Below are 25,327 nucleotides of genomic sequence, written 5' to 3'. Positions count from 1 at the left end.
CATGTGGGGACACAATTAGAAGTCATCAACTATGAACCAAAAAGTGGGTGTTCACTACATACTTAATTTGATGGTTTCTTGATCTTGGTACTTTCCAGCCTATTGAACTCTGAGAAATAAATTTCTGTTGCTTTTAAGACACCCAGTATATGATAATTTGCTACAGCCACACGAATAGACTAAGGACGGAAATCAAATCCTGACCTGACCAGCTGGACAATGGAAGGAGAACTACAAGTTGAAAAGAGCTATTCTTCTCCACCTGTGCATCTCAAACTAATGCACCCACAGATGGCCTGGGAATCTGGTTAAAAATGCAGATTGTGATCCTGTGGGTCTGGGATGAGAACTGAGACACTGCGTTCCTAACAAGCTCCCAGGAAATGTGGATTCTCTTGGCTTAGGAACTATCTCTTTGAGTGATATGGGTTTAGAACAGTGTTTTGTTTTGTTTCGTTTCACTCCTTAAACACTGAACACATATAAATGCATGTTTACTCACCAATTCTTTGACATCTGTTCGAGACCTTTTCTTTATGTATAGATCTGTTTCATTTCATATCTTGGTTCTTTCATTAATCATAATTATCTTGTAGTTGGGGTTTCTTTATATATACATAAATTTATTTATTTTAATTAGGTAGATATGACAGCAGAATGCAATTTGATTCATTGTATACAATTGCAGAACAACTTTTCATTTCTCTGGCTGTACACGATGTAGCGTCACACCATGTGTTCAGTCATACAGGTACCATGTTTCCTAGTACCAATCTGGAAAGCAGTATGGAGATTCCTTAGAAAACTTGGACTGGAACCACCATTGAACCCAGCAATCCAACTTCTTGGTCTATACCCAAAGGACTTAAAATCAGCATACTACTGTGACACAGCCACATCAATGTTTATAGCAGCTCAATTCACAATAGCTAAACTGTGGAGCCAACCTAGATGCCTTTCAGTAGATGAATGAATAGAGAAACTTTGGTATATATGCACAATAAAATATTACTCAGCATTAAAAGAGAATAAAATTATGGCTTTTTCAGGTAAATGATTAGAGTTGGAGAATATCATGCTAAGCTAAGTAAGCCAATCTCAAAAAACCAAAGGCTGCATGTTCTCTCTGATAAGTGGATGCTGATCCATAATGGGGGGATGGCAGGGAGACGGGAAAAATAGAGGAACGGTGATGAGGCAAAAAGGAGGGAGGAGTGGGAAGAAGGCATGGAGGCAGGAAAAATAGAACAGTGCTTTTTAACTGTGAGTTTGCAAAACAATCACCCGGAAGTCTCATTTAAAAAAAAAAAAAACAGATTTGTAGAATTGGAATTATAGATCAATTGTAAAGCACTTGCCTAGTATATGTGAGAGGCCCAGGGTTCATTCCCCAGCAACACAAACACACACACACACACACACACACACACACACACACAAACACACACACAAAATAGATTCCTGGGCCCTATCCCTAGAGTCTTATTCAGTAAGTCTGTCTTGATCATTTGCATTTTAACAACTTCCAGGGGACTTGGTTGCTGGATACTTTAAATATTAAGTTTCTAGTTAACTTCTGAGCAGAGGCAGTTGAGATGTGTTCACTGTTCTCACCAGTAGCCTTATCTTTAAGAACAGAACCCCCCCCCCAAAAAAAAAAAAAAAAATTAAGGAGGAGGATGCTAAGTCATCCCTTGGGAGAAAAATCACATGGTCAACTTAGTAGGTGCCATGGGGTCTCTGTTCTTGTTTGCATTGATAATATGCTTTTGGACTAAACTAAAAGAAATGCTGCTGGAACAAAAGCTACAGATAAAGTTGAGATGAAGGGGCAAGAATTCTGCCTGAAGTGGAGCTGACTGCATAATCATGGGACTGGTTATCAAAGGAACTAGTCCTCTAAGGACAGAAAACCTATTTGTGCATAGAAAAAGGTTAGAAAGGAAATAAAGCAAATTGTTGGTGGCTCTCTCTTCATATGCATCATGAGATTTGGGGTGAATTGTATTTTTTGCTATATCTGTCTCTCTTTTACATTTTCCTACAAAGAGGACTTAAATGTTTTCATTACCAGGAAGGAAAAAACATATTTTTTTTTCTTAGTGTAATTTCATATTATTTTGGTCTAGTTCTGTTAGGTTGGTATTTCTTTACATTCTTCTCATGGGAAAGGCCTTCTTTCTGCCTGTGACAGTTCTAGTGTTCTGATGGCCCTAGAGATAGCTGAAGGCAAGGCCCAGACATTTGCCTGCAATCTGGATGCTGGCCGCATGAGGAAAGTAAGGTTGATAAGGTTGAGGAATCTTAGAGCAGAGGTCTGAAGTTCCCAGGAATTAGAAGCATCCCCCATTTCTCCCCCTCCCCACAAATGACCCCATACAAGGTATCTTGAAGGATCTTCCCTGCCCCTGCTTCAAAGGGTTGAAATAAGCTTTAAGTGAATGTAGAAAAAGTTAAAAAGGTTAAAAATGAGAGAACAAGAGGCATAGTTCAGTGGTACAGTGCATGGTTAGCATTCTCTAGACCTCTGTCCCATCCCCAAGCACCAAAGAATGCTAAAAAATAAAATAGAAAATAAGAGAAGACTGCTGGGAAAGTGGGGAAGCCACAGCCATGTGGACATCAGATCTGATTCCCTGCCATGATCTGGTTCCCCAATGCCTGAACTACAAGTGTCTATTGAGGATGGCTGGACCAGAAGGAAGGCACCCAGTGTGGCAGAAATCATCTCGTAGGCCTGACTTCACGGAACCAATGCTGGTGTGTGTGTGTGGGGTGGGGGGTGGGGGGCGAGGGGGGAGTAAAAGAAGCATCCTAATTGATTGTCATGCCAGCTTATTTTCAGCAATTCCAAAAACATATCTAAGTTGCCATATTTTGCTTTTGTGAATCTGGAAAAGGTCAAAGTTGATAGGTATATAGTTCACACCTGGCAAAACTTTCCACCAAAACTAGGACTCTACTGACATCTGCTGGCATATCATCTACTTTATGTTTAAAAAGAACAAAATAAGACAAAGAAGCTTTCACTTTTTTTTTTTTTTTTCCCTACAGTCCTTTGACCATAGCTAAGTGGGTTTGACCTGAATAATCATAGAAAGAAAAGTCTGAAGGGACCTTTTCCATGTCATAGAGGAAGAGGTGTGGACAGGTCATTGAGTGAATATATGCCCTATAGGAAGGGCCTGCAAGCTGCAGAGTTCTTACTGCCCTCTGCTGTAAGCCAGCTTCTCTGTGACCTGAAGCAAGGCCCTCAGCCTTTCTTTCATCATAGGGAGAACTAAGCAATACTTCTCTCATTATCCTTTAGGGCCTCTGAGGATTCTGGTGGCATTTGCTACTAACTAAAGCCTGGGCCCTGACATTGGATGGAAGTAATGACTTTAAAGGCCATTCTTAGTTACATTTTCATTCAGATAAACAAGATTCTTTACCAGTATTGTGTTTTCAAAAGATGAAAGCTATTTAAGCCTCCACAAAGCCCACCATCTCTGGAATTTATCCCTAAAAACAACAACATTTAAAAGATCAGGGAGGAGGGGGAAAACAGGCACTCTTCTCTCTGAATTGTCCACATTTTGGCCCTAGGAAACTATGAACCTCATTCTGTTTTGGAACATGTCATAAGCCTTCAGGTTGAGAAAACACTTCCCAGTTAATGCCAACCAAATTATTTGTGCTTTTTCTGTCTGGTCTTGGGAAACTGTGTGGGCCTGTGGTTTGTTAGACCAATAACAGGATATTTGATAATCTCCAGGGAGTTACAGTCCACATTTAGCCTGACAGAGGAAGAGAGGTCTGATGATGAAAAATAAGGGAGGCGTTTCTTTCACGCTACTATTTTATTTCTTCCTCCTCCCTCAGAATTCTGACCTCACCTTCAGGTTTGCTGAGGCTTCTGATGCTATTCATGGTTCTCAGGAAACTGGACTTTGCTAGTTGTAAAAGGAGATTTACGTCTTCAAGCTCCCAACTCTTCCCCCAGAAAGCTGTTAGGAATGACTGGAGCACAAAAGAAGCAGGAAAAACCCTGTGAGCTTCATACCCATCAGGATGGCTGCATTCAAAAACCAAAGAAAATAGCAAGTGAGCATATACGGAAAAAAACCAGAACCCTTGTGCATTGTTGGTAGGAATGTGAGATGGTACAACTTCCATGGAAAAACAGTTTGGTGGTTCCTCAAAAAATAAACACAAAATCACCATATGATCCAACAATTCCACTTCTCAACCGTTACCCCAAAGAATTGAAAGCAGGGCTAGAGATACTCATGTACCAGTATTCATAGCAGCGTTAACCATAAGAGCCAGAGTAGAAGTAACCTACGTGTCCATTGATAGACAAATAAATAAGCAAAATATGAAATATACCGCAATGGAATATTTTTCATCCACAAAAATGCAGAAAATTCTAAATATACTAAAGCATAGAGCGAGGTTGAGGACAATATTCAGAGTGAAACAAGCCAAAAGAACACATCCTTTATAATTTCACTTATTTGAGATATCCAGAGTAGTTGAAATTATAGAGACAGAAAGTAGAATGGTGGCAGGGGCTGGGGGTGGGGTGGTGCTCATCTGTAATCCCATCACCCAGGAGACTGAGTTCAAGGTCAGTCTAGGCAATTTAGTGAGACCCTATCTTAAAATTTAAAAAAAGAAAGAGAGAGAGAAAGAGGGAAGGAAGGAAGGAAGAAAAGAAAGAAAAGAAGGAAGGAAGGGAAGGAGGAATGGGATGTAACTCAGTGATAGAGCACCTCTGGGTTCAGTACCCAGTAACACACACATACACACACACACACACATAAACACATACACACATAGAATGGTGGTCAACAAGGACTTGGGGAACACGGGGATGGGAAATTACTGTTAAAAGGGTAATGTTGCATTTTTTCATGATGAAAACCATTGTGGCCATATATCGTGTTGGTGGCAGCACAATATGCTGAATGGAATTAATGCCACCGAACTATTCACTTGAAACGATTAGGCTTTATATTGTATATATTTTAACACAATTAAAATTAACAGAAGCTAAATAGCAAAACCAAATATACACTCATAGTTCAGTCATCACCTGTGGCCCTTGCAAGGATTAAATCGCTTGACCATGATAAACCTGGTTGTACTGTGCTGGACTGTCCAACAGAAACATCTGTGATGATGGAAATGTTCCTATTTGTACTCTCCAGTATGATAGTCATCAGTCCCACGTTAGCTTTTGAGCATCTGAAATATGACTAGTGCAACTGAGATGCTGAATTTTATATCTATTTCATTTAAATTCAAAGAGACATATGTGAACGTTGCAGGTAGTATTTCCATCTATATGGCTGTCTCTTCCAAAATACATTTCCTTTATTAGCACTGACCAGTAAACCTAAGCACTCAGACTATAAGTCTAAGAAGGTGAAGGTAAGGAAGCTGCTTAGGTGTGAGCCATGGTTCTATTTGACCCACAATACCAATTTGTTGCAGTGCATTTTATTGAGGGTGTGATGCTCTGACAGCATTCGTTGGCATCAGTTACTGGATCCAAAAACAGTTTGCCTTAGTTCATGGAATAGCTTTTTCTAGTAAAATGCCCTTTTAGAGAGCTAGATTCCTTCTCTGCCAGGCTCAATCTTCCTTCACCTTCCCTTGTAAATCCATGGAGTGATGGTATGAACCACAACTGAGGTCCAAGTCCTTATACAGAAATTGTCTGAGCACATCACTCACTGCTTGGTTCGGGTACCCAGGCAATCAAAGCTTTTTTGGAAAACATGGACAGGTAAAATACATAACAAACAGAGATTAAAAGAATCATACAATGGAAGGACCCCTATGAATTCATGCTCTAAAACAGGAATAGGGAGATAGGTCATCATGTATTATATAATATTGCTTAGGAAGATCTGAGATTGCCAGCAACAAAAAGAGGGCCTATATTTAAAGAGACTGCAAATAGAAAGTTTAAAAACTCAACCAGTGGGCAGCATTCCTTTGTGGCAACCCTGTATTTTATGGGACTATAGATGCCACATTTATCTTCATGCAAATAAAAAGTATCCTTTTATTAAAGGATAAAACTGAGTGTACAAAATGTAGATAGCTATGTGGCAGGAAGGGGATAAATGAAACGTTTTTGTTTTTATTACACAAAATGAACATAGGCTGTCTGATTTTTTAAAATGAATAAATAAATAAAACACCTTATTTTGCTGCAACATATTTGCTCACCAAGAGACATTTTTTTTTCTTTCTTTCAGCAATGGGTAGAAGGCCTGAGATCAATCATACACAACTTCAGGGCCAACAACGTCAGTCCAATGACCTGCCTCAAGAAACAGTGAGTTTTGTTTGCATCATCCTTTGTTCTTGGAAATTATCAAGCAGTGGTCACCTTAGGAGATGAAGCCTAAGTATCTTGTCAGGCCAATTCCTGCCTGCCTTCCCCCTCCACTTTCCTGACCTTGGACCATGAGCTGACCAACACAAATCTACACTCTTCATACAATCTAGCACAGCACTCATCATGAACCTTTAGCCCCAAGCCTAGGGGAAACATGTGGTTGATTGCCAAAAGCTACAAGAACTTCAGCCACTCTGTAGCCTATGATTTTTATATCTTCAGTTTCCTGATAGGTAGTTCTGCATGCCTGGGGCCCATAACTGGGTACCAGAGTAGCTCAACCTCCACTTCAGAAACAAATGAGGAGCATGGCAGAGAGAAACATGTGCAGAAACAGCCTTGGCTATGGTGAAAAAAGAAGGCCCTGGCCCCTGGTCTAATGCCTGCCGTTGAGCCACAATCAAGGATCCACACATCCTTGTGAATTTCTTTCTAAAATTCAGTCAAGGATTCAGTCAAGGATTCAGTCAAGGATCCTGAGGTCTTACCCCAGCTCATTTCATCTAAAATCCAGAGGAGTATTGCAGTGGTAGATTTTAACCCTACTCAAACTAGTCTTTCAAGGTGACATGAAAATTCTCCAAGAAGAAATCCTAGCCAAAGTCCAATGTTAGCCTTTTTGAAAAGCAGTGGATCCATAAGGGTATGAGGTTGCCTGCATGTATAGAACTATCGGTAGAGTCTGTGAGGTGCCAAAAGGAATCACATGGAGAAATTGTGGGGATGCGTTCCCCATCTCTCAAAACTAGGCTGTGGCATCAACAGTGTGATTCAGTGACTCATCGTTCCTGTTTGGTAGTGGGCAAACAGGCCAGTCCTAAGGCATTCTCAGTCTTCACTTCATGGTTATACCACAGATATGGATCTGGGCTATGGACCCCAGCTTTGCCACTTCAGGCAATTTCTCAGCTTCATTTTTCCCATCTGGGAATTAAAATTACTATGAAGGTAAAATTGGAAAGCACCTAGCCCAGTACCTGGCTTCCAGTCACTCCTCATGCAATACTAGTTACTTGAATGTTATAGTATCCCTCCAACTTTCTCTCCATCATCATAGTGGAGGGAACTTATATAGTTTTGTAAATTCCTATTTGCTGTTTAGCAGCCTTTTTTTTTTCCTTACAGTGACTCTGGCATATTTTTTCTTTTCCCTTTCTTTTCTTTTCTTTCTTTTTTTTTTTTTTCTTAAAGAGAAGCTTAATGGAAATTTCAGTGTTGTGACTTTGGTTACTGATAGTCTCAAAGGATCAAAGACTTCGGAAGGCTCATTGATACTTAGTGACACAAATATTCATATCCGGACACCAAATCTTCCAGCATCCTGTCCAGACACCTTTGTGGAGCTGGTGTTGACCCATCCACCAGCAGCTCAGACCTGTCCACTTCTCCAGAGATTACCCTCTGCTAAGTGGAAGCCTCCATGCCCAGGAGATGATGCTCCTGTCTCCCTCTAAGGGGAAGCCTAAAGCCAATAGCAGGCTGAAACAGGGAACGAAAGGCCATCCCTGTGCCACCAAGGCTGGTGCATGTCACAGAAGATGAGGCTAAAGCTCCATCTAAGACTACAGCTTTGCTTAACCATCTTCCCTGCCCAATCTTCCTTCCTCACTCTCTTTTCCTGAAAATATCTTCTAAAGAATTGGTCACTTGTTTTTCCAAGAAACTTGACCAAAACCAGAAACTTTACTAAGTCCTGATGTTCTGTGGATGCTTAGGATATTATTAACTGGAAACAGTGAGAATGGAAGTCATTAGCTAAGAACCATCCTAGTTCTACAATATAAACAGATGTTTTAGGTCCTCATGTAGCCCATGAGCATAGGGAGAACACAGAGTTACCCAACATTATGATGACCTTCTCTGACCATTGAAGGTTAAGGAAGGCGGAGCTTTGATCTATGTTATGATACTGGGATCCTGGAGTGATGGATCCTCATGGGTCCTCAGGACAATGCTGGCTGGTATCACTGTTCATTTGCATTTTCTGTCACATTGGTATATTAGTAAAGTACAAGAATTAAGGATGAGGTCAATCACAAATAAGTACTGGCAGTATGTTTTGCTCAGTTTAAGCATCCAATTTTATGGTTCATCTAGGTTTACCGGATAAAACATTGGTTCCTCAGTTAATTGAATTTTAGATAAGTAACAGATAATGTTTTACTATGTTTTCCAAGTATTATACAGGACATACTTACACAAAAAATGTTATGCTACCTGTCTGAAATTCAAATTTAACTGAAGGTTCTATGTTTTTATCTACCAAATCTGATAGTCCCGAATTCATCTCATACTACATAATTATCTGAGATTTTTAGGACAGATGTTTTTGTTGGAATACATTTTGTTTTAAAGTTCTTCATTGGATTGAAGCTGTTCCTTCTAATAAACAGTATTGCTGTTGTTGTTTTCCAGCTGGATGAAATTGGCATTTATGACCAACACAACTGGTAAAATTCCAGTTAGGAGGTAAGTCAGTTATTCTTGGCCATGCTCCATGATACCAAACCAAAGACAGAGCTCTCTGAAAGTATTGTGTGTTAATTGCCTTTAAGATATTTCTGGAAGCTTAGTTTGAATCCTTTTGTCACATGCCATGTTCAGACTGTAGAAATCATGTGTGAAAGTAAAGTTGCATTTTTCCTCAGAACAGGGAGCATGGATACTGATAAAGAACATCTGAAAATGTAGTGTTTTTTTTTTTAAATCTTCAGATAGTGGGTTTTAGGATTAAAATTTCTTTTACCTACTTACCTGAGCAAACCATCAGTTAAGTGAAGAAATTTATTCCGTGTATCTACTACGGAGAGAGTGTATGGACGGTCTTGGAAGCATGCTGCCTCTGGACATTCTCATTTTGGGCTTTGCTGCTCAGGGCTGCTGTCTTAGTTCAGGCTGCTATAACAGGGTGTCACAGACAGGATGGCTAACGAACAACAGAAGTTTATTCCTCATAGTTTTGGAGGTTGGAAGTCTAAGACCAGGGTGCCAGCCTGACCCAATCCTGGTAAGGGCCTTTTTCGAGGCTGAAGACTATGTCCCCTGGCTGTGCCTTCACATTGTGGAAAGAGGGGTAGAGAGCTCTCTGAAGTCCCTGGTGTCAGGGCACTAATCCCATTCATGAGGGCTCCACCCTCAGGGTCTAATCACCTCCCAAAAGCCTCTACTCTGGATACCATCATACTGGTATTAAGATCAGGTTAAGATTTGAAACCACATACACCAAAGAGCTGCCATATCCTCTCCAACCCCACCCAGGTTAACAATGATAAAGAAAGACACGTTTAGGTAGAATCATAAAGGAAGAGGACATGAGCCAGACACATCCTCTTTCATAGTTTTGTGCTGAGTTATTTCTCCCTCTGAGAATTCCCCATGCATTCCTTTTTTCCAGGATTTCGAGTTTGTTAATAGTGTATATACTTGAAAGTTTCTATGATGATAATGATGGGAAATTTTTTTTTTTTTTTTGTACTGGAGATTGAACCCAGGAGTGTTTAACTGCTGAGCTATATGCCCCAGCCCAATTTATTTTTTATTTTGATACAGGGTCTTGCTAAGTTACTGAGGCTAGCTTTCAGCTTGCAATCCTCCTGCCTCAACTTCCCCAGCTGCAGGGATTACAAGCCTGTGCCACCACACCTGGCAGTGGATCATTTTGCTTGGTGTTTGTATAAGCATTCATAAAAATTTCAGAAGCTAGGCTGGGCGCCAGAGTATCAGCTGTCCACACAACGCCAGAAGGGTATTTGGATTCATGATCCTAACCCCACCACCTGAATCAAACACAGGCTCCCCAGAACCAACCCATGCTTCCAAGATTCCCCAGGCTCAAGTTCATGTTGAGGTCTTCTCTGTACATCCATTTGACAAAGAAGCAAAGTAACAAATAGCAACAAATTCCACCAGCAGTTCTGGGTCTTAGAACTGATTCATCTTTCATGGACAAGGCAAACAGGTCAACAAGTACATAGCATTTGAGTGGATACTGGTCAGCAGTGACATTTCTATCTTTTCTTTTTCTCCCTTCCTGCCCAGGTGCTTTGTTCTGCTCAGAAGTGTCCATTCTGCATCCCTGCACAAGTGTCTACATACCCCCTGACATTATTCTTGTCACAGTGAACAGAATGGTCCTATAAGTCATCATTTTTCTGAATTCCATAGATTATAGGAATCGTGAACTTAAGTATCAATGTGACACTACTGAAATATTTATGAGCAAATAGGAAACAGAAATCACGAAGAAGCCTGGGCAGTGTGGCTCACAGACCTCATGCAATTGTTGTAGTCTTTACAAATATATATATATATATATATATATATATATATATATATATATATATATATATATATATCTGTATTATACACACACACACACACACACACACACACACATGATCTATGGATCTCTGGGTTTTTTTAATAACTTAGTGACAAGTCAATTTTAGAATTTTTTTTAAAACAGGCTTGCTAGCACCTTTGACTGATAGTTGTTGACAAAGATGCTCTACACCAACCCTTATTTTATTTAAAAATGTTTTGTTCCATTGAGCTATAGCAGGACAATTATTTTAATGTATCCCTATATCCTAAAGCTATTGCTATATAGAGATTGCAGGTTTATTTAAAGTCAATATTGAAGTAATAAGCCCAAACTTTAGGGAGCCCAGATAGCAGTGTGATGAACAGAAATGTCAGTTGAATCTGTTTGCCATACCTTTCTATCCTGTCTTTTCTTTCAAGACAAGATTCAGGAAATGGACAAAGTAGAAGCACATAGATTGTGATCAAAGCTCTTGTAACTAGCACTTGTGATTTCATTTGTATGAATGCTTCCAATCAAGCCATAGTTATAGCTAAGCTTAGAAGCCTCTTCTGATTTCATTGAGTTTATCCAGTATGTTCACATACAAAACTGTTACCACCTTTATGGTAGGAATAGCCTAGATATTTTGCATCTTCTTTTACTTTCTTCAACATGGACTCTGTAGTGTTTGCTAGTACTAACAAGTGTTTGACACAAGACATCTGTGACCTGGGGGCAGTTTGTTAGAGCTGAGGGAGAATTGATACCAAGCCAACCAAGAGCGGATAACTCTCCTGGTAGATGAGCTGCCAAGGGTTTGGTGGAAATTGTTCTTAATGTCTTAATGGATATGAAGCATAAACACTTTAAAAATGTCATTTCATCACTATCATTTTGCAGTTTTAAAAATGGAAACTATTAGTGTAGTGTACATCATGTTCATCTGTTAAAAGGGATCTGGCTTCATTGCTATTACATAGCTTGAGAATAGCCCCTGTTCTTCATCATTAAACCAAAAATTTAATATCTGGGAAATTGTAGGAATGACAAATGAAGGAAGTCTACTCCTTGCCTTCCCCTTCGCTCTTCTTTTTATGTACGTATTCTTACACAGTCTGCCCTTCTGATTTCATTCTCCCACTTGGACTAGCACTTCGAAAATAGCTCTGTTCCTATCTCCCATCCCTTGAAAACTGCAGTGTGGTTCTGTGCCTAGAGAGTTGAGTGATGGGAAGCCAAATGATGATTGTGGGTGATGGCTAGCAGAGGTCCTTAGGGAGGCAACTGTGGAAAAGTAGCCAAGAATCTCAGGTGTGTGGTCATAGCGGCCCAGTCCTGCATTACCCATCGATGCCTTGGGTTGATTCTGCAGGGCAGTGTCCCATTCTTTCACTGCAAGAATCTTCTGTAACTGTGTCAGAAGATGGTGTTAAACTCCTGGATTCATTGCAGAACTTGTGTAGGAGCCCTTAAGTTTCTAGGATTGTTGCTCTTGTAGCTACTTGCAAGGTTCCCTGGACTATGGAATTTAACCAGAACTCTACTAAGACTGGACACAACTCAAGAGTGTTTGATTTTTTTACATTGCTTTTGAGGAAGGGAATGGTTTATTTTGATTTAACAATATCTCATTGAGTGCCTGTTAGCTATGAAGCACTAAACTGAACTCTTTGGGCATGAGGCTATAAGTATAATATATAGAGAGCTGAATAAGTCAAAGTCCCCTTGTAAACACTGTAGTTTATACATATACTGCATTCCCATGAAATACACCTACAATGTCTAAAATGTCCCCAGCCTGGGTTAAGTTGTGTTTCTCTTAGGAACCCTGTTAAAGGGCATCTTTTGAAAAACCCAAAGAATTCACTTTCAGTCCATAACCCCTGGTCCCCGGTGTGAATGGGGACTCAAGAACTATTCAGAAGGTTAGGGATGCTGCTCAGTGGTGGAGTGCTTGCCTAGCATGTGAGGCCCTGGGTCTGATCCCTAACACTGTCAACAAAATAAAAAAGAATGATTCATAAAAGTTTATATAATAAAAGAAATAGACACCACTGCTGGAAAATGATCTGTTTAAATCCCTGCTCCCATTTTCTATCCTGGGTTTGTTTTCTTGTAGAATAAAGGTGAGCAAATCAGTGGTAGGATTGCCCACCCCAAGTCCTCTCATGAGAAGGTGGACCTGAAAACTGTCCCTCCCCCTTCTTCTCCTGCTTCCTTTCTCTCCAACACTATTTCTGTGTCCTCTTTCTTTGCACCCAGCCAAGCACTTGTGAAAAAATTCTACTCCCATACATAGACTCTTCCCTTCCCATAGCACAGGTTCTCTTTCACAATCAAGGCTCAGACTCCAAATTAAATGCATCCATGACCATGTTGATCAGTTTTCATTATGTTATATCAGGCTTGTCTAAACCTAACAGAGACTTGAGTTAGCTAGGTCTTCCTGAGATCGCTATGCAAAGATTTTCCACCTAATTACAGGCACCCGAACCTGCTGTGGGTCTGTAGGTCTTATATTAACTTAACATATTTTTAAAAAGAAAAAGAAAGAAAGAAAAGATAGACACTCTAAATACCACTTTTACCCTGAATTTAAAAGACTAGATAAATCACATCTCACCCCAGTTCGATGTATATGAATTGCATAAACTTTCCAGACGTGAGAAAATTGGAGCATAGCACCCACTGTGCTAGAAATCTGTTGAAAGTTTGTTAATATCACACACCTGTGTTCCACCATGTCTGCAGATTCATAGGCCTCCTTCCACTGAAATACAATTGACTCAAGCACTCTTAAAAATGTTTTTCTTGAAGTATTCTTGGACTTCATATGAAACAATAAGGCTTTGAATGAACATGTAATAATAATTCATTCACCTAAAGCTATTTCCTTCCAGTTTTGGGGAGTTGTACTCTGCAGTTGAAGTGGTGCTTTCTCCCACTCATGGAGAGTAACTGGCTCTTAGTGCTTACATGTAGAACCTACCTTCCACTTAACATGAATGGTGGAATGTATGAAAAGGTTGTGTATGAGATGCTGTTCAAAACCCTCTGCTGCTCTGAAGACATTTTACAAAGCTAAGCTTCACAGGTGAAAGTAGGCTCCATCTTCAAGTCAAAGATGGCCATCTGCAGTTAGAGTTTAAGTAATCTTGGAAATATTTAAACAGGATCACTAGGGACTTCCAACCAGGGAGTGAATGAAGGTTCCTTTGGTGGCTGAGGCTCAACTTAGAACCAAGTGTGGGGCTTCAGACTACCAAATCCTTCCCTTGATGGCTTTCATTCTCAGCATCGCCTGTGTATTTATAATGAGAACTCTTTCCTTTTCTTACTAACACCAGGAAATGCACTCTATTATAGTGTTATGCATTTGTTTAGCTTGTATGGTCATTATACTAGTTACAAAGCTATTCAGTAATGGCAGGATTCTGTTGAAACACTAGATAAATACCCACCCACCCCCACCCCAGCAACCTATCACTTTCATAATAAAGTCTCTAATCCTTGAAGCAGTTAATATTGCCAAGTGGCTCAAGAATGCTGAGCATGAAATAAAAAATCAAAATATGCCTGATGAGGTGTTTCTACCATAGAAAGTGTGAAAAGAACAGAACAACAGCAATCCTAGGCTGGACTGAGTTCTGAGCGGCTGTCCTTTCCCTAACGTGCAAATGTTGTCAACATGAGGTTTGATTCTAGAGCTACTTTCCCATCTGCCACATTCCTTTTGCCTCAGAAAATAATTTCTTAGGATCAAAATGAGTCATGTTTTCTCCAACAGTGTGTAGCCTCCTGGTCCTCCTCATGTTCACAAGCACCTAAGGGGACCACTTGTCTTAGAATCAAGTGCCATCCTTAGCAGAATCAGCTTTGGTGACTAGAGGAAGACCTGGTGTAGGGAATGAAAAGCACCCACAAATGAAAAGTAGTTTTAATATGCTTTTCTTTTTCCCACGGTCCCACCATCCCTAGAATTACTTGTATTTTTTGCATCAGAGAAAGCATGAATGAATGAATAATAACTTGAATTTTTCTTTCGTTCTCTCCTGCTTTAGTATCACTAGAACCTTTGCATCCGGGAAAACAGAGAAGGTGATCTTTCAAGCACTCAAGGAGTTAGGTCTTCCCAGTGGAAAGGTACTCGTTAACTTCACATGTTTTAAAATCATTTTGTTATTTGTGCTCTCACATGGGGTAGGCTAGATTATTTACATTAAACTGGCCTCAGTAAGATTCAGAAACATAGAGTACCATTAATTTTCCCTTCACCTCTTTTCCTCTCTCGAAGCAATTTTTTTTTTTTTTTGGTGCCAGGGATTGAACCCAGGGCCTTGTGCTTGCAAGGCAAGCACTCTACCAACTGAGTTATAGCCCCAGCTCATTTTGCCAAGCATTTTAATGAAAGCTTTGAGAATTCAACTAGTTTGTTTCAGAGTAAATTTTGTCAGCTGAATTTTGTCAGCCTTATTAAGATAAGGAAATGAAAGCCAGGCTGTTTCTTACACAGTTTATGGAGCTTATTTTAGAGAATTCCAGCCATACTGGTGTCAACTAGGTACAGCATCAGCTTGAATAATTAACTAATCAATTCAGTTCTTCAAGGTGACCTTGCAATACTTTAGGAAGCATTCCTCCTCAAACCAACCATTTGTGGTTGTGGCTCTTCTGATTGAAGATAATTGAAATTAATTTATGGACTGAAAGAAAGCTCTAAGCCGGTGACCACTTTAACGAGTTCTATTTGAAATGTACATTTCAGTGTGACAAGTAATACCTTGAATGGTCCACCTAAGCCCCTTTCTGTGGAACTTCTGAAGATTCACAAAACTAGCATAATTAAATACTAGGCTTGATTCATTCAGTATCTTTTAAGCAGGCATCTACTTTCTTCCTCAAGGAGAGAGAGAAAAATTTTCTATTTGTTCTATGGGTGTTTCTGAGAGAAACCCTGCTATAGCCAGATGTTCCCACAAACTGTGGTTTCCTAGTCACTAGAAGTGCTCACTTTCACATGCTCTGATCTAGCAGGGTGATTAGAAAGTTGGCCTCTTGGCTTCTGGGATGCTAAGTGGTACACTTGACTTCATGACGTTGTAGATGCCTACCCTCAAAAAAGAAAAAAGTTCCTTGATTTGTGACTTTTTTTTTTTTTTACTCTTTACAGAATGATGAAATTGAACCTGCTGCCTTTACTTATGAAAAGTTCTATGAACTGACACAAAAGATTTGTCCTCGGACAGATATAGAAGATCTTTTTAAAAAAATGTAAGTTCCAATTATGAGAAAGTGATGTGTAAATATCTTTGTTCTTTTAGATTTTTAAAACATTATTTGCCATAATACGTTAATATAGGATGTTGGTAGTGCTAGGAATATTCTAGTTGGGGTTATATTTTCACCCCTTAGTTTATCAGTATATAAATTTAGCCTGAGATTTTAAGAAACTTTACATAAATTAATTTCAGCACCTGGAACTTCCCCCCCTCCCCCCCGCATTGGCTTTACTAACTACCTACAATTTTAACCTGCTCCTTTAGGTATTAACCCATTATGTGAACTAACTAGATTCAATTTGGAATGTTAATATGTTTTTGAAAAGTTCATTCATTCCAATTATTTCAAATGGATGACTTACATGTTGTTTTGAAATAACACCTTCTGGTAATGCTAAAGAATTGCAGACATCTTCTGTGACGTAGTGGGAGTGTTTTCTTTCCTTTGTCATTGTTGGGTTTTTCCCCCTTACAAACAGTCTGGCCATTTTAAGAATTTGCCACTATGACAGGGTTAGACAATAAGTTTAGAATGATCACCAACAAATGTCAACATGTAAATCGTGCCTACTGTAGCAATCGTATACAAAAACTTACTTTTTCTAATAAATTTCTTTTCAGCAATGGAGACAAAACTGATTATTTAACGGTAGACCAATTAGTGAGCTTTCTAAATGAAGTAAGCTTTTTCATACATTAACTCCATAAAGTCTGTGTGCAGTTGGCTTGCATCCCCAGTGTCCTCATTGCATGCCCGAGTCCTCTGCCCTTCTTTGCTTTGCTTCTGACCTGCTGATCTTTCCATGATGGCTCTACCAGGTGCAAAAATCAGCTCCTACCTGTGTGTACATGTGCTTCTTCTACATTGGCTTTGCACCCTGCTTCTCATTGGTTTCCCGCTGTGACATGAAGCTCTGCTTTTGTGTGTATGTGTGTGTTTTTTAATATATTTATTTAATTAAATGTGTCTATGTGTATTGCAAGATGATATTTAAGATAATTTTTTTTTCTCCTGTTGATTCCATTAAATAGAAAGATAATGGATTGAGTTACTGTAGATGGATTCTCCATTGCTAACTTTTTGTCATACCCTTTGCATGGATTGGAGAGCTTTATTTTTGTCTTTTAATGGATTGCATGTAAGAAAAGTATGTAGTTTCTGATAGAATATTTTGACAACAAGCAAAACACTTGAGTTCCTGGGTGAAAATAATCTATTGAGTATTAGGCCAATTGAATTGCAGGTTCAATTTTTGCTTTTTATTTTTATAACAAGCTCAGAGTTAATTTTAGAACATGATTCACTTAACCACCAAAACTGGTTGATGAAATTTACGTAAGCACAAGAGAAAAACATTTTAGGACAAGTAAAGGTCACAACTTTTATTACAACTGAAATGAACTTTTTTTTTCTTTACATGTACAAAAAACATTTTTAGCAAAATCCATCAAAGCTCTTAGGAAAAAAAAAAATCCCTTTTTTCCCCAATTCATGAAAAATAAGAAGAATTTGAGTGAAGGATAAACAGCGTATTTTTGTTCCAAAATAACTTAAGTTAACCATCATGTTCTATAAAGAAACATCATTAGAAAGGGTAGGAATGGGCCTGGGAGGTAGAGGTTAGTGGTAGGGCTTGTGCTTCAGAAGGCCCTATGTTCAATCCTCCGCATAAAAAGAAAACAAAAGAAGGAGGAGAAGAAGGGCTAGGAATGTAGCTCAGAAGCAGAGTTTGCCTCTCATGTTTGAGACCTAGCATTCAATCCCCAGTACCGCAAAAAAAGAAGAGGAAAAAATGGTTATCATGCTAGACAGAAGGTATTGCCTTAAGAAAAGACAACAGTCAGTGATTTGCTACTTTGTAGAAACAAATCACATTTTTGCCAGAGGTCCTCTCTTTTCATTCTTTGTGAAGGTTCACTGGCTTCCTATTCATAGGGTCACACTTTAGAAACTATGTATCAATCAGAGTCTAGATGTACTGAGACAAAAAAGAGAAGGGAGGGACTCCACCTGCCTGCACAGAGGCCTCCACTTTGAAGTCATACTGTCCGTACAATACAATATTTATTTTACTTGAAAATGTTTCAGGTTTTTCCACTCCACTAGTCTCTAGTCATGTGAAAATTATGTTTGAAATCTTTACCCAGATACTATCCACATTCTTATGCCACAGTCGCTTTAGAAATTAAATTGCCTGCCTTTGCTTTATTTCCTGGGCCCCTCCCCTCTCCCTCTTCCTCCTTTTGTGTTTTTTGTTTCATTGTTTTATTTTCCTCAGCTTCCTCATGCACTCTGGTTAATTGATCACCTTGAATTTGGTACCATGGGCAGGAATGAGCTTCCTACTAACAAGGGAAGACGGTAGAGAGGAGAAAATCTACTGTGTCGTCAACTTGTGGCTTCCTACAATAAGGCTTCTTATGTGCTGTGACATGGGATGGAGCCAGCAACCAGCCATCAATTAAACGGGGAAACTTCATACCACATTTTGTGTTCAAATTCAGAAATAGCCCTGAGAATAGGTGCAGCCTTCCTTGGCTCATGCCTGAAACATTTCCTTTTATGGGTTGTTTTTTATCAGTCTACCCAATAGTCACTCTTTAAATCCCTATACAGTTTTTAAAATTTTATTTGAACATTTCATTTAAATTTTATGGTTAAATTTTTATTGAAAATTTTATTTTAAAAATGTTTAAATTTGTATTAAATGTTTTTAAGTCTTTATTCAATATACATCTATATCAGATCCCCCGTATTTTCTTTGCCTTGGCATCCATTTTCTATACTAATAGTCAAGCTTTTCTCTCTCACCATGACAGTAGACAATGATATTCTTTCAGTTTTTATGTTTCTTTCTATTTGGCTTCACCTTGACATTAAGGTGGTGGCTTGAGTTTTTGAGTGGGACTGGATGGAATCAGTGTGATTCTAGATTTCTTCAGGTGATAGAAACTATAAGCCAGTCTACTGTATCTCTTCAGTTTCAGTCCTAGTGAACACAGCAGGAAGGACTAGACAAAAATATGAGTCTCCTTGAAGAAGTTGTCAAACCTAGAGAACATTCTGCCAACACCTCACGCTCACTTTCTTGAGTCTACCCTTGTCCCTTCAATCTCTCCAAAAAGAAAAATAAAATAAAAACTTATCTTTAAATCAAGACTTAACTATAATGTGGAAGAGAACTATAGTTGCTAACTATGAACATAACTGTGCTGTGTCTCCTTTCAAAACCCATGCCAAAAGGGGACACAATGAGCTCCCTCAAGAAAGGATCTGGCCTTGGAATATAAGGGACTCTGATCCAAAGGTTACATCTTAACATTTGGAAAATGCCTTAGCCATATAATCTCAACAGGCAGTGTTCACCATTGCAGCTGGAAGCCTTGGATCTTGCAACAAGGCAGGGAAAACTCAGAAACACTGGGAAGTCCAAGGCCTTCGCCTCTGTGAATGCAGTTGTCAATGGTCTACATGGATATCCAAAACAGTTAACTGAAGAACTCTTTGAATTTATAAGAGAGTTCATCAAGGTAACCATTACAACCAATCTGGAAAGCAAAAACCCATAGATACACATGGCCATCAATGGTAACCAACTGGAACAGATTATAGGAAAAGAAATCCCCTTTATGATATGCTGGCTCCCACACCTTCTTATTCTTTCTGTGGAATTTTCTGTTCAATATACTCATGTGTACCTAAAGGAGGTGGGAAGGAGAGAATAAATGATTGGTCATTTATTACCTTGGTCTCTGTAGGGTCTATGCCACCCCCTCTCTATCCATGCCATTAACAGTCACTAGCCTGTCAGGGGTGGCTTCACATCTGCCTCCTCACCTGCTTCTCAGTATCTCCTTGGTCTTTGCTCCAAAAAGTGTGATCTGTGGACCAGCAGCACTGGTATGGCTCAGGGAGCTTGTTACAAATGCAGCATCTTCAACCCCACTCAGACCTGCTAAGTCAGAGTTAGTCCTCTTCACATTAAAGTTTGTGCAGCACTATTTAGTAGATTACTGGAGTCTTCCTTGGAATGCTTAGTGTAAGTGGGAAGAAAATGGGAATGGTACACATATTCTGATAAAGAATTTAGTCATGGCAATTCGTCAATCACATCTAAAATTTTGCCACAGTATGTCAATAGGTCCCACCCAATGGACAGGGGAAACTTTCTTTGCCAAACTTATGAAAATAACAAACTGGAGTCTAGGAATGCTAGTGGAGGCACTTCATGGAAGTTGGCACATGGTCTGATCTACTGTCAACACAGTTGCTTGTGGGTGGCAGAATTAAAGTCTCTCTCTGGGCTTCAGTTAGTTTCAACTCCTTTTCCCTGTTCCTTATGAGAAACTAAATTGATTTCAGTATTGCCATCATTTTCCTATTTGAATTCTTACACAGATGGCAACAACTAAGAGCCTGCATAATTGAGGGATGCATAAAGGGTAGGAAAGAAAGATAAAAAAAGAAGAGAGTAAAAAGGTGGTACATGGCCACCTTGACCAGGAGTTGGCTTTATTTTCTTTTACTGGTTACTTTCCCCTGCCATACACTGTCATATGATCACGCTTATAAATTCAAAGAGTTCTTCGGGCTAAACATGATTTTTTTTTTTTTTTTTTTTTTGCAGTTGGAAATATATGAGCAAGAGCTCACCATCTATTTCCTTTCACAATATCTTTATTCTTTAATGCACAGGCAAAGAGAGAAAAGAGAGAGGTATTTTGGCTTTATGAGTAAACTTGACTTGCCACTTATTCCTTTCTCTTTGTTATATCTTGTTTGAATATTACTTTTATTAACGTCCATCTTCTCCAATGCTACCTGTATTGAAGTAGCTGATGCCTTTTCTTAAGAAGGACAGAGTAATGGGGACCTGTCCATTATCTCCTCATTTTCTTGGGCACAATTTTATGACCTATTTTTGGAAGCTATTTAGACTCCCATTCTACAAAACACTGGATACTATGAGGTGAATATTCTGGGTACATTGTTTACCTGACTGAAAACTGATGGTCCCTCAGAGCTGGGAAGAATCTGCCTCATGGTGCTGTGTCTAAGTGGAACTCTTCTGCAACCTCATTACTCTTAGTGTACCTGGACATCATTTTCTCCTCATTGCATTTTTGCATAAAAGTTGTAGTTTTGTGACTCTTAACTGTAAACCTTATCATTTGTTCCCTGCCTCTGGATTATCCAGAATTTTTTTTTTCAATGTGAAAATTTTAGGGAAACCAAAGAGTATGTTATCTGGCAGAATAGATGCAAAGACAAATGCAGTTCCATCTTGTCTTCACTGCTTGCTGATTTGCACTGGGAATATAATTTTTAGAATAGTGGGTTATGAGACATACATTGTAAGACTCAGTTTTCCTGTCTATTGCTTCTGATAGAGGTTGAATGACTATCATGTACTTTGACACATTTTTTTAAATATCTTTTTTAAAGAGAGAGACAGAGAATTTTTAAATTTTTTTAATATTTATTTTTTAGTTTTCAGCGGACACAACATCTTTATTGTATGTGGTGCTGAGGATCGAACCCAGCGCTGCGCGCATGCCAGGCGAGCACGCTACGCTTGAGCCACATCCCAAGCCCCCTCCTCTGACACATTTTAATGGGGTTTACCTGGAAGTCATTTTTGTAGATTTTAGGTGCCTTTTTTTTTGCATGCATATACAAATGTGCTAAGATGCATACCATTACAGGTTAGAGCTTCTTAAACTTGGGTGCATCAGAATCACTGAAAAGCTTATTAAAACGTGAATTCCTGTGTTCTGCCCAAGAGAATCAGATTCAGTAGATCCAGCCATAGAGGACTGAGAATCTGCATTTCTAACAAGTTTCCCAGGTGTTGGAGACATTGCTGCCACCATACTTTGAGTAGCAGTTTTAGAATACACACATCTCTCTCTATAAAAATACATTAAAATGTCTGAATTCCGTCTCCTCCTTTCCTCGATTTTCTCTCTTCCCTCTCCATAGCTGAGTATCACTTCTTTCTGTCACTTTTTTAATTCATATGGATTTGCCCCATCATTTCCATCAGTCCAGAATACTTATCAATGAGCATATCTCGAAGTCAAAATATTTCATTTTACTATGGAAGAGAAATACAGTGGCCAACTATATGTTAACTGCTCTGTGATCTAATAAAGGATCTTCCATGATACTGTTTATGGGAGGAGGGATGTGCCTACAAAGAAGGTTATTTTGTTTGCTTTTAAAATAGTGCATTCTCACATGGGTGCAGGTGGTCATTTCCTTGAACAGGGAGCTCTACTGCATGATGGTCTCATTTTCTAAACAAGGTGCAGCATGCCTTCACTTGCCTGGCACTCCACGGCCCACCTCACAATATCTTTTTCTGTGCTCATACCATCACTTTTGTTCTTTGTGTTTTCAAGAACCATTATGAATATAACAGTGTCTGCTTTGGCATTTGCATGATTATGAGCTGTTAAGACCTGTAATTTCTCAGATTACAACAGAAGCATGCTTCATTGGGATAAATTGCCAAAATATATCAATTCCTTATAATTTAACACTCTTCACTCAATGGTGGGAGGTGGGAAAATGAGAAAGGCTAAGACCACCTATGCTTTAGGAAATGATATCAAGTGTTCCATTGGCCAAAGACATTCATTCTCAATATAGACTTCCACTCAAATGATCATCCCCAAGCAAATGGGGACGGGAAATCCATATGAACTTTTTTTAACAATTGCTTTCTAAATACCTTTCCAATAATGTCTTTCAAAGTCTGTGCATATATTTGGGTAAAGAATTGTTGCTAAGGTTCTTTTTGTTGACAAGATCTTGCTCACATCTGCTTATCAGTTATTATTCCATGAAAGTTTGCTTTATTTATTTATTCATTTATTCATTCATTCATTCATTCATTTGAGAAATGGCCAAGAACACAATGCAAACCTTTCATCCACAGTAAGGAAGTTTAATGGATCCACTGCCTACACACACACACACACACACACACACACACACACATTGTAGCTAGGTCAAGTAGTAAGGACGTGTCACTATACCTGTGAAATTAGGATGACTTCACTTCAGGAAGCAGCTCCAGAAGCATCTTAAGTGCCCATTTTAAAAAGATGATGTCATACATTTTCTGCCCAATTTTCTCAGGGAAATGGAGTTAAATTTTATAGTGAGACTGGGCATGGTAATATGCACCTGTGATCCTAGCAACTTGAGAGGCTGAGACAGGAGGATCACAAGTTTGTGGTTAACCTGTGAAATTCAGGGAGATCCTGTCTCAAAATCATAATTTTAAAAAAAATGTAAAGGCTGGAAGCATAGCTCAATAGGTGAATGTTCCTGGGTTCAATCTTAACTACCAATAAATAAATAAATAAATAAATAAATAAATAAATAAATAAATGTTCGTAGCAAACAAGTTGCTTCTGAACTACTTATTTAAATGCAATTTCATATGGTTTATAGCTTATCAATATTCCTTATTCTAACTTTTATCATGACAATTGATTTATTTTGAAAAAATATGAACTCGAGAAAATGAAGTTTTCAGGGTGCCCAAAAAGTCTCTTAATGACATAGAAAGATGTAATGAAAATGAAATGATATTTGCCTGTCTAACATTAGGGGGCTTTTTGGAATTGTTTTGGTTTTGGTTTTGCTTTGTCACTTAAGCTAATATATGATCTCTTGATTTATTGGAACTATTTTTTATTTTTTTATTTATTTTTGCTTCTTTTTAAAACTAGTTTTAACATTAATTTTTTAATATTATCAAATATTTTGATCTCACTTTTTATAGACAGCTGTGCCCGAAAAATATGATATGGGAAATAAAAGACAATACAGTGGACACACACACTATATTATAAGCCTTCAACTTTTGAAGGGGGAAAAAACCCCATATTTCCTCTCCTTCCTGTTCAGTGAGAGGAACCAACAAAGTACTCCCAAATTTGGACTTTTTGAAATATATTTTAGGAGGAAAGACAGAAAGGCAGTGAAGTCTGATCTTTGTCATTATAAACATGATAGTCTAGCTATATCTTGTTTTAGAAATTATATACTTAGATATGTGAAATGCCTCCAGGGTGAGAAATGTCAACCTAAATGGAGTTATTTTCTCATCATAGCATCAACGAGATCCTCGACTGAATGAAATTTTATTCCCATTTTATGATGTTAAAAGGGCAATGCAGATCATTGAGATGTATGAGCCTGATGAAGATTTGAAGAAAAAAGGTAATAAAAAATGTTAAAAAGGCCTTTTTTTTTCCTTTTGAAACAAGAAAACATGCAACTTTTAAAGCTCTTGGATTTTTAATTTAAGGTATCTATTAATGCTTTGGAGCTCCATAAAGCCACATGCCACATATTAGTAACTGATTTCTTTTTTCTGCTCTTAAGTTAGTGTAAATTACCTTTCTTCCAAATTAGTCCTTGCAGCCTAAGATATACCATTAAATTTATTGTGCTATTAAACATAGTATTTTTTTTCCCAACATACTTTTGTATACTACTAGATTTTTTTGAATATTGCTTAAAATGTAAGAATGCCAAATACGGTCCCTATTTGCAGTCTGTGAAAATAATCTCTGTCATGTAAAGTTTTCACCTCCTTTTCCTCTTTTTTGTTTTGCCAAGCCAATTAAATTTGACACATGATTTGATGTGCCCTCTCACCCCTCATTTGACTTCTGGAATGGAAGATAAAAACAAATGACATGAAATTAAATAGTCAGGAATTACTTTAGCAAATTGTTTGCATTTCTGGACCTTTGCCCCTTTCAATGAAACTTTGGAAACAATGTGTTGTCTAAATATTTGTCAAAGGAAAGGCATGGAGAAGAATTTGAAGGTCAGTGCCATAGCAGTGGGAAGCACCTGCTGAGGGCTGGAGGGATGGTGTAGTCATAACTGGACGCTGCTGGCCTCATGTCTCAGTGGACACTGAAAGGAGATCCAGGTTTAGGTTCTATCTGTCCCACGTGGTTATAAATTTCAGGGCTTCAGCTTCCTCCTCTTTAGAATGGTTTCTCTTTTATTTTTATTTACTTATGTATGTATGTATGTATGTATGTATGTGTTCATGGACTTGGTACTGAAGATTGAGCCCAGAGGTGCCTTACCACTGACCTACATCCCCTATTCTTTTTATTTTATTATTATTATTTTTTTTAATTTTAAGACAGGGTCAGCTAAATTGCTGAAGATCTCACTAAATTGCTGAGTTTAGCTTTGAATTTACAATCCTCCTCCCTTATTCTCTCAAACTGCAGAGATTACAGGCCTGCACCACCATGCTCAGTTAAAATGTGTTCCTTCTTTTTTGTATCTATTGCATGTGA

The 25,327-nt window shown here is 38.6% G+C and overlaps 1 protein-coding gene across 14 annotated transcripts in view; it reads left to right on the top strand.

The window, feature by feature from the left end:
* Positions 1-25,327, top strand: part of Plcb4 (phospholipase C beta 4) — a 394,666-nt gene that overhangs the window by 280,310 nt on the left and 89,029 nt on the right. For 13 of the 14 annotated variants that reach the window (XM_027955170.3, XM_034636405.2, XM_071608749.1 and 10 more), the window contains 6 exons: positions 6,255-6,334; positions 8,813-8,866; positions 14,765-14,846; positions 15,874-15,974; positions 16,604-16,661; positions 24,113-24,221. In XM_027955170.3, coding sequence (XP_027810971.1) covers positions 6,255-6,334; positions 8,813-8,866; positions 14,765-14,846; positions 15,874-15,974; positions 16,604-16,661; positions 24,113-24,221 — 484 coding nt within the window. Of the gene's footprint in view, positions 1-3,864; positions 4,087-6,254; positions 6,335-8,812; positions 8,867-14,764; positions 14,847-15,873; positions 15,975-16,603; positions 16,662-24,112; positions 24,222-25,327 lie in introns of all 14 variants that reach the window. The other variant, XM_071608750.1, reaches the window with a different exon arrangement.

The sequence above is a fragment of the Marmota flaviventris genome, chromosome 2, assembly GCF_047511675.1.
Source record: "Marmota flaviventris isolate mMarFla1 chromosome 2, mMarFla1.hap1, whole genome shotgun sequence".
Lineage (NCBI taxonomy): Eukaryota > Metazoa > Chordata > Mammalia > Rodentia > Sciuridae > Marmota > Marmota flaviventris.
The sequence above is the reverse complement of the archived record's forward strand: the minus strand, read 5'-3'. Positions and strand labels throughout refer to the sequence as shown.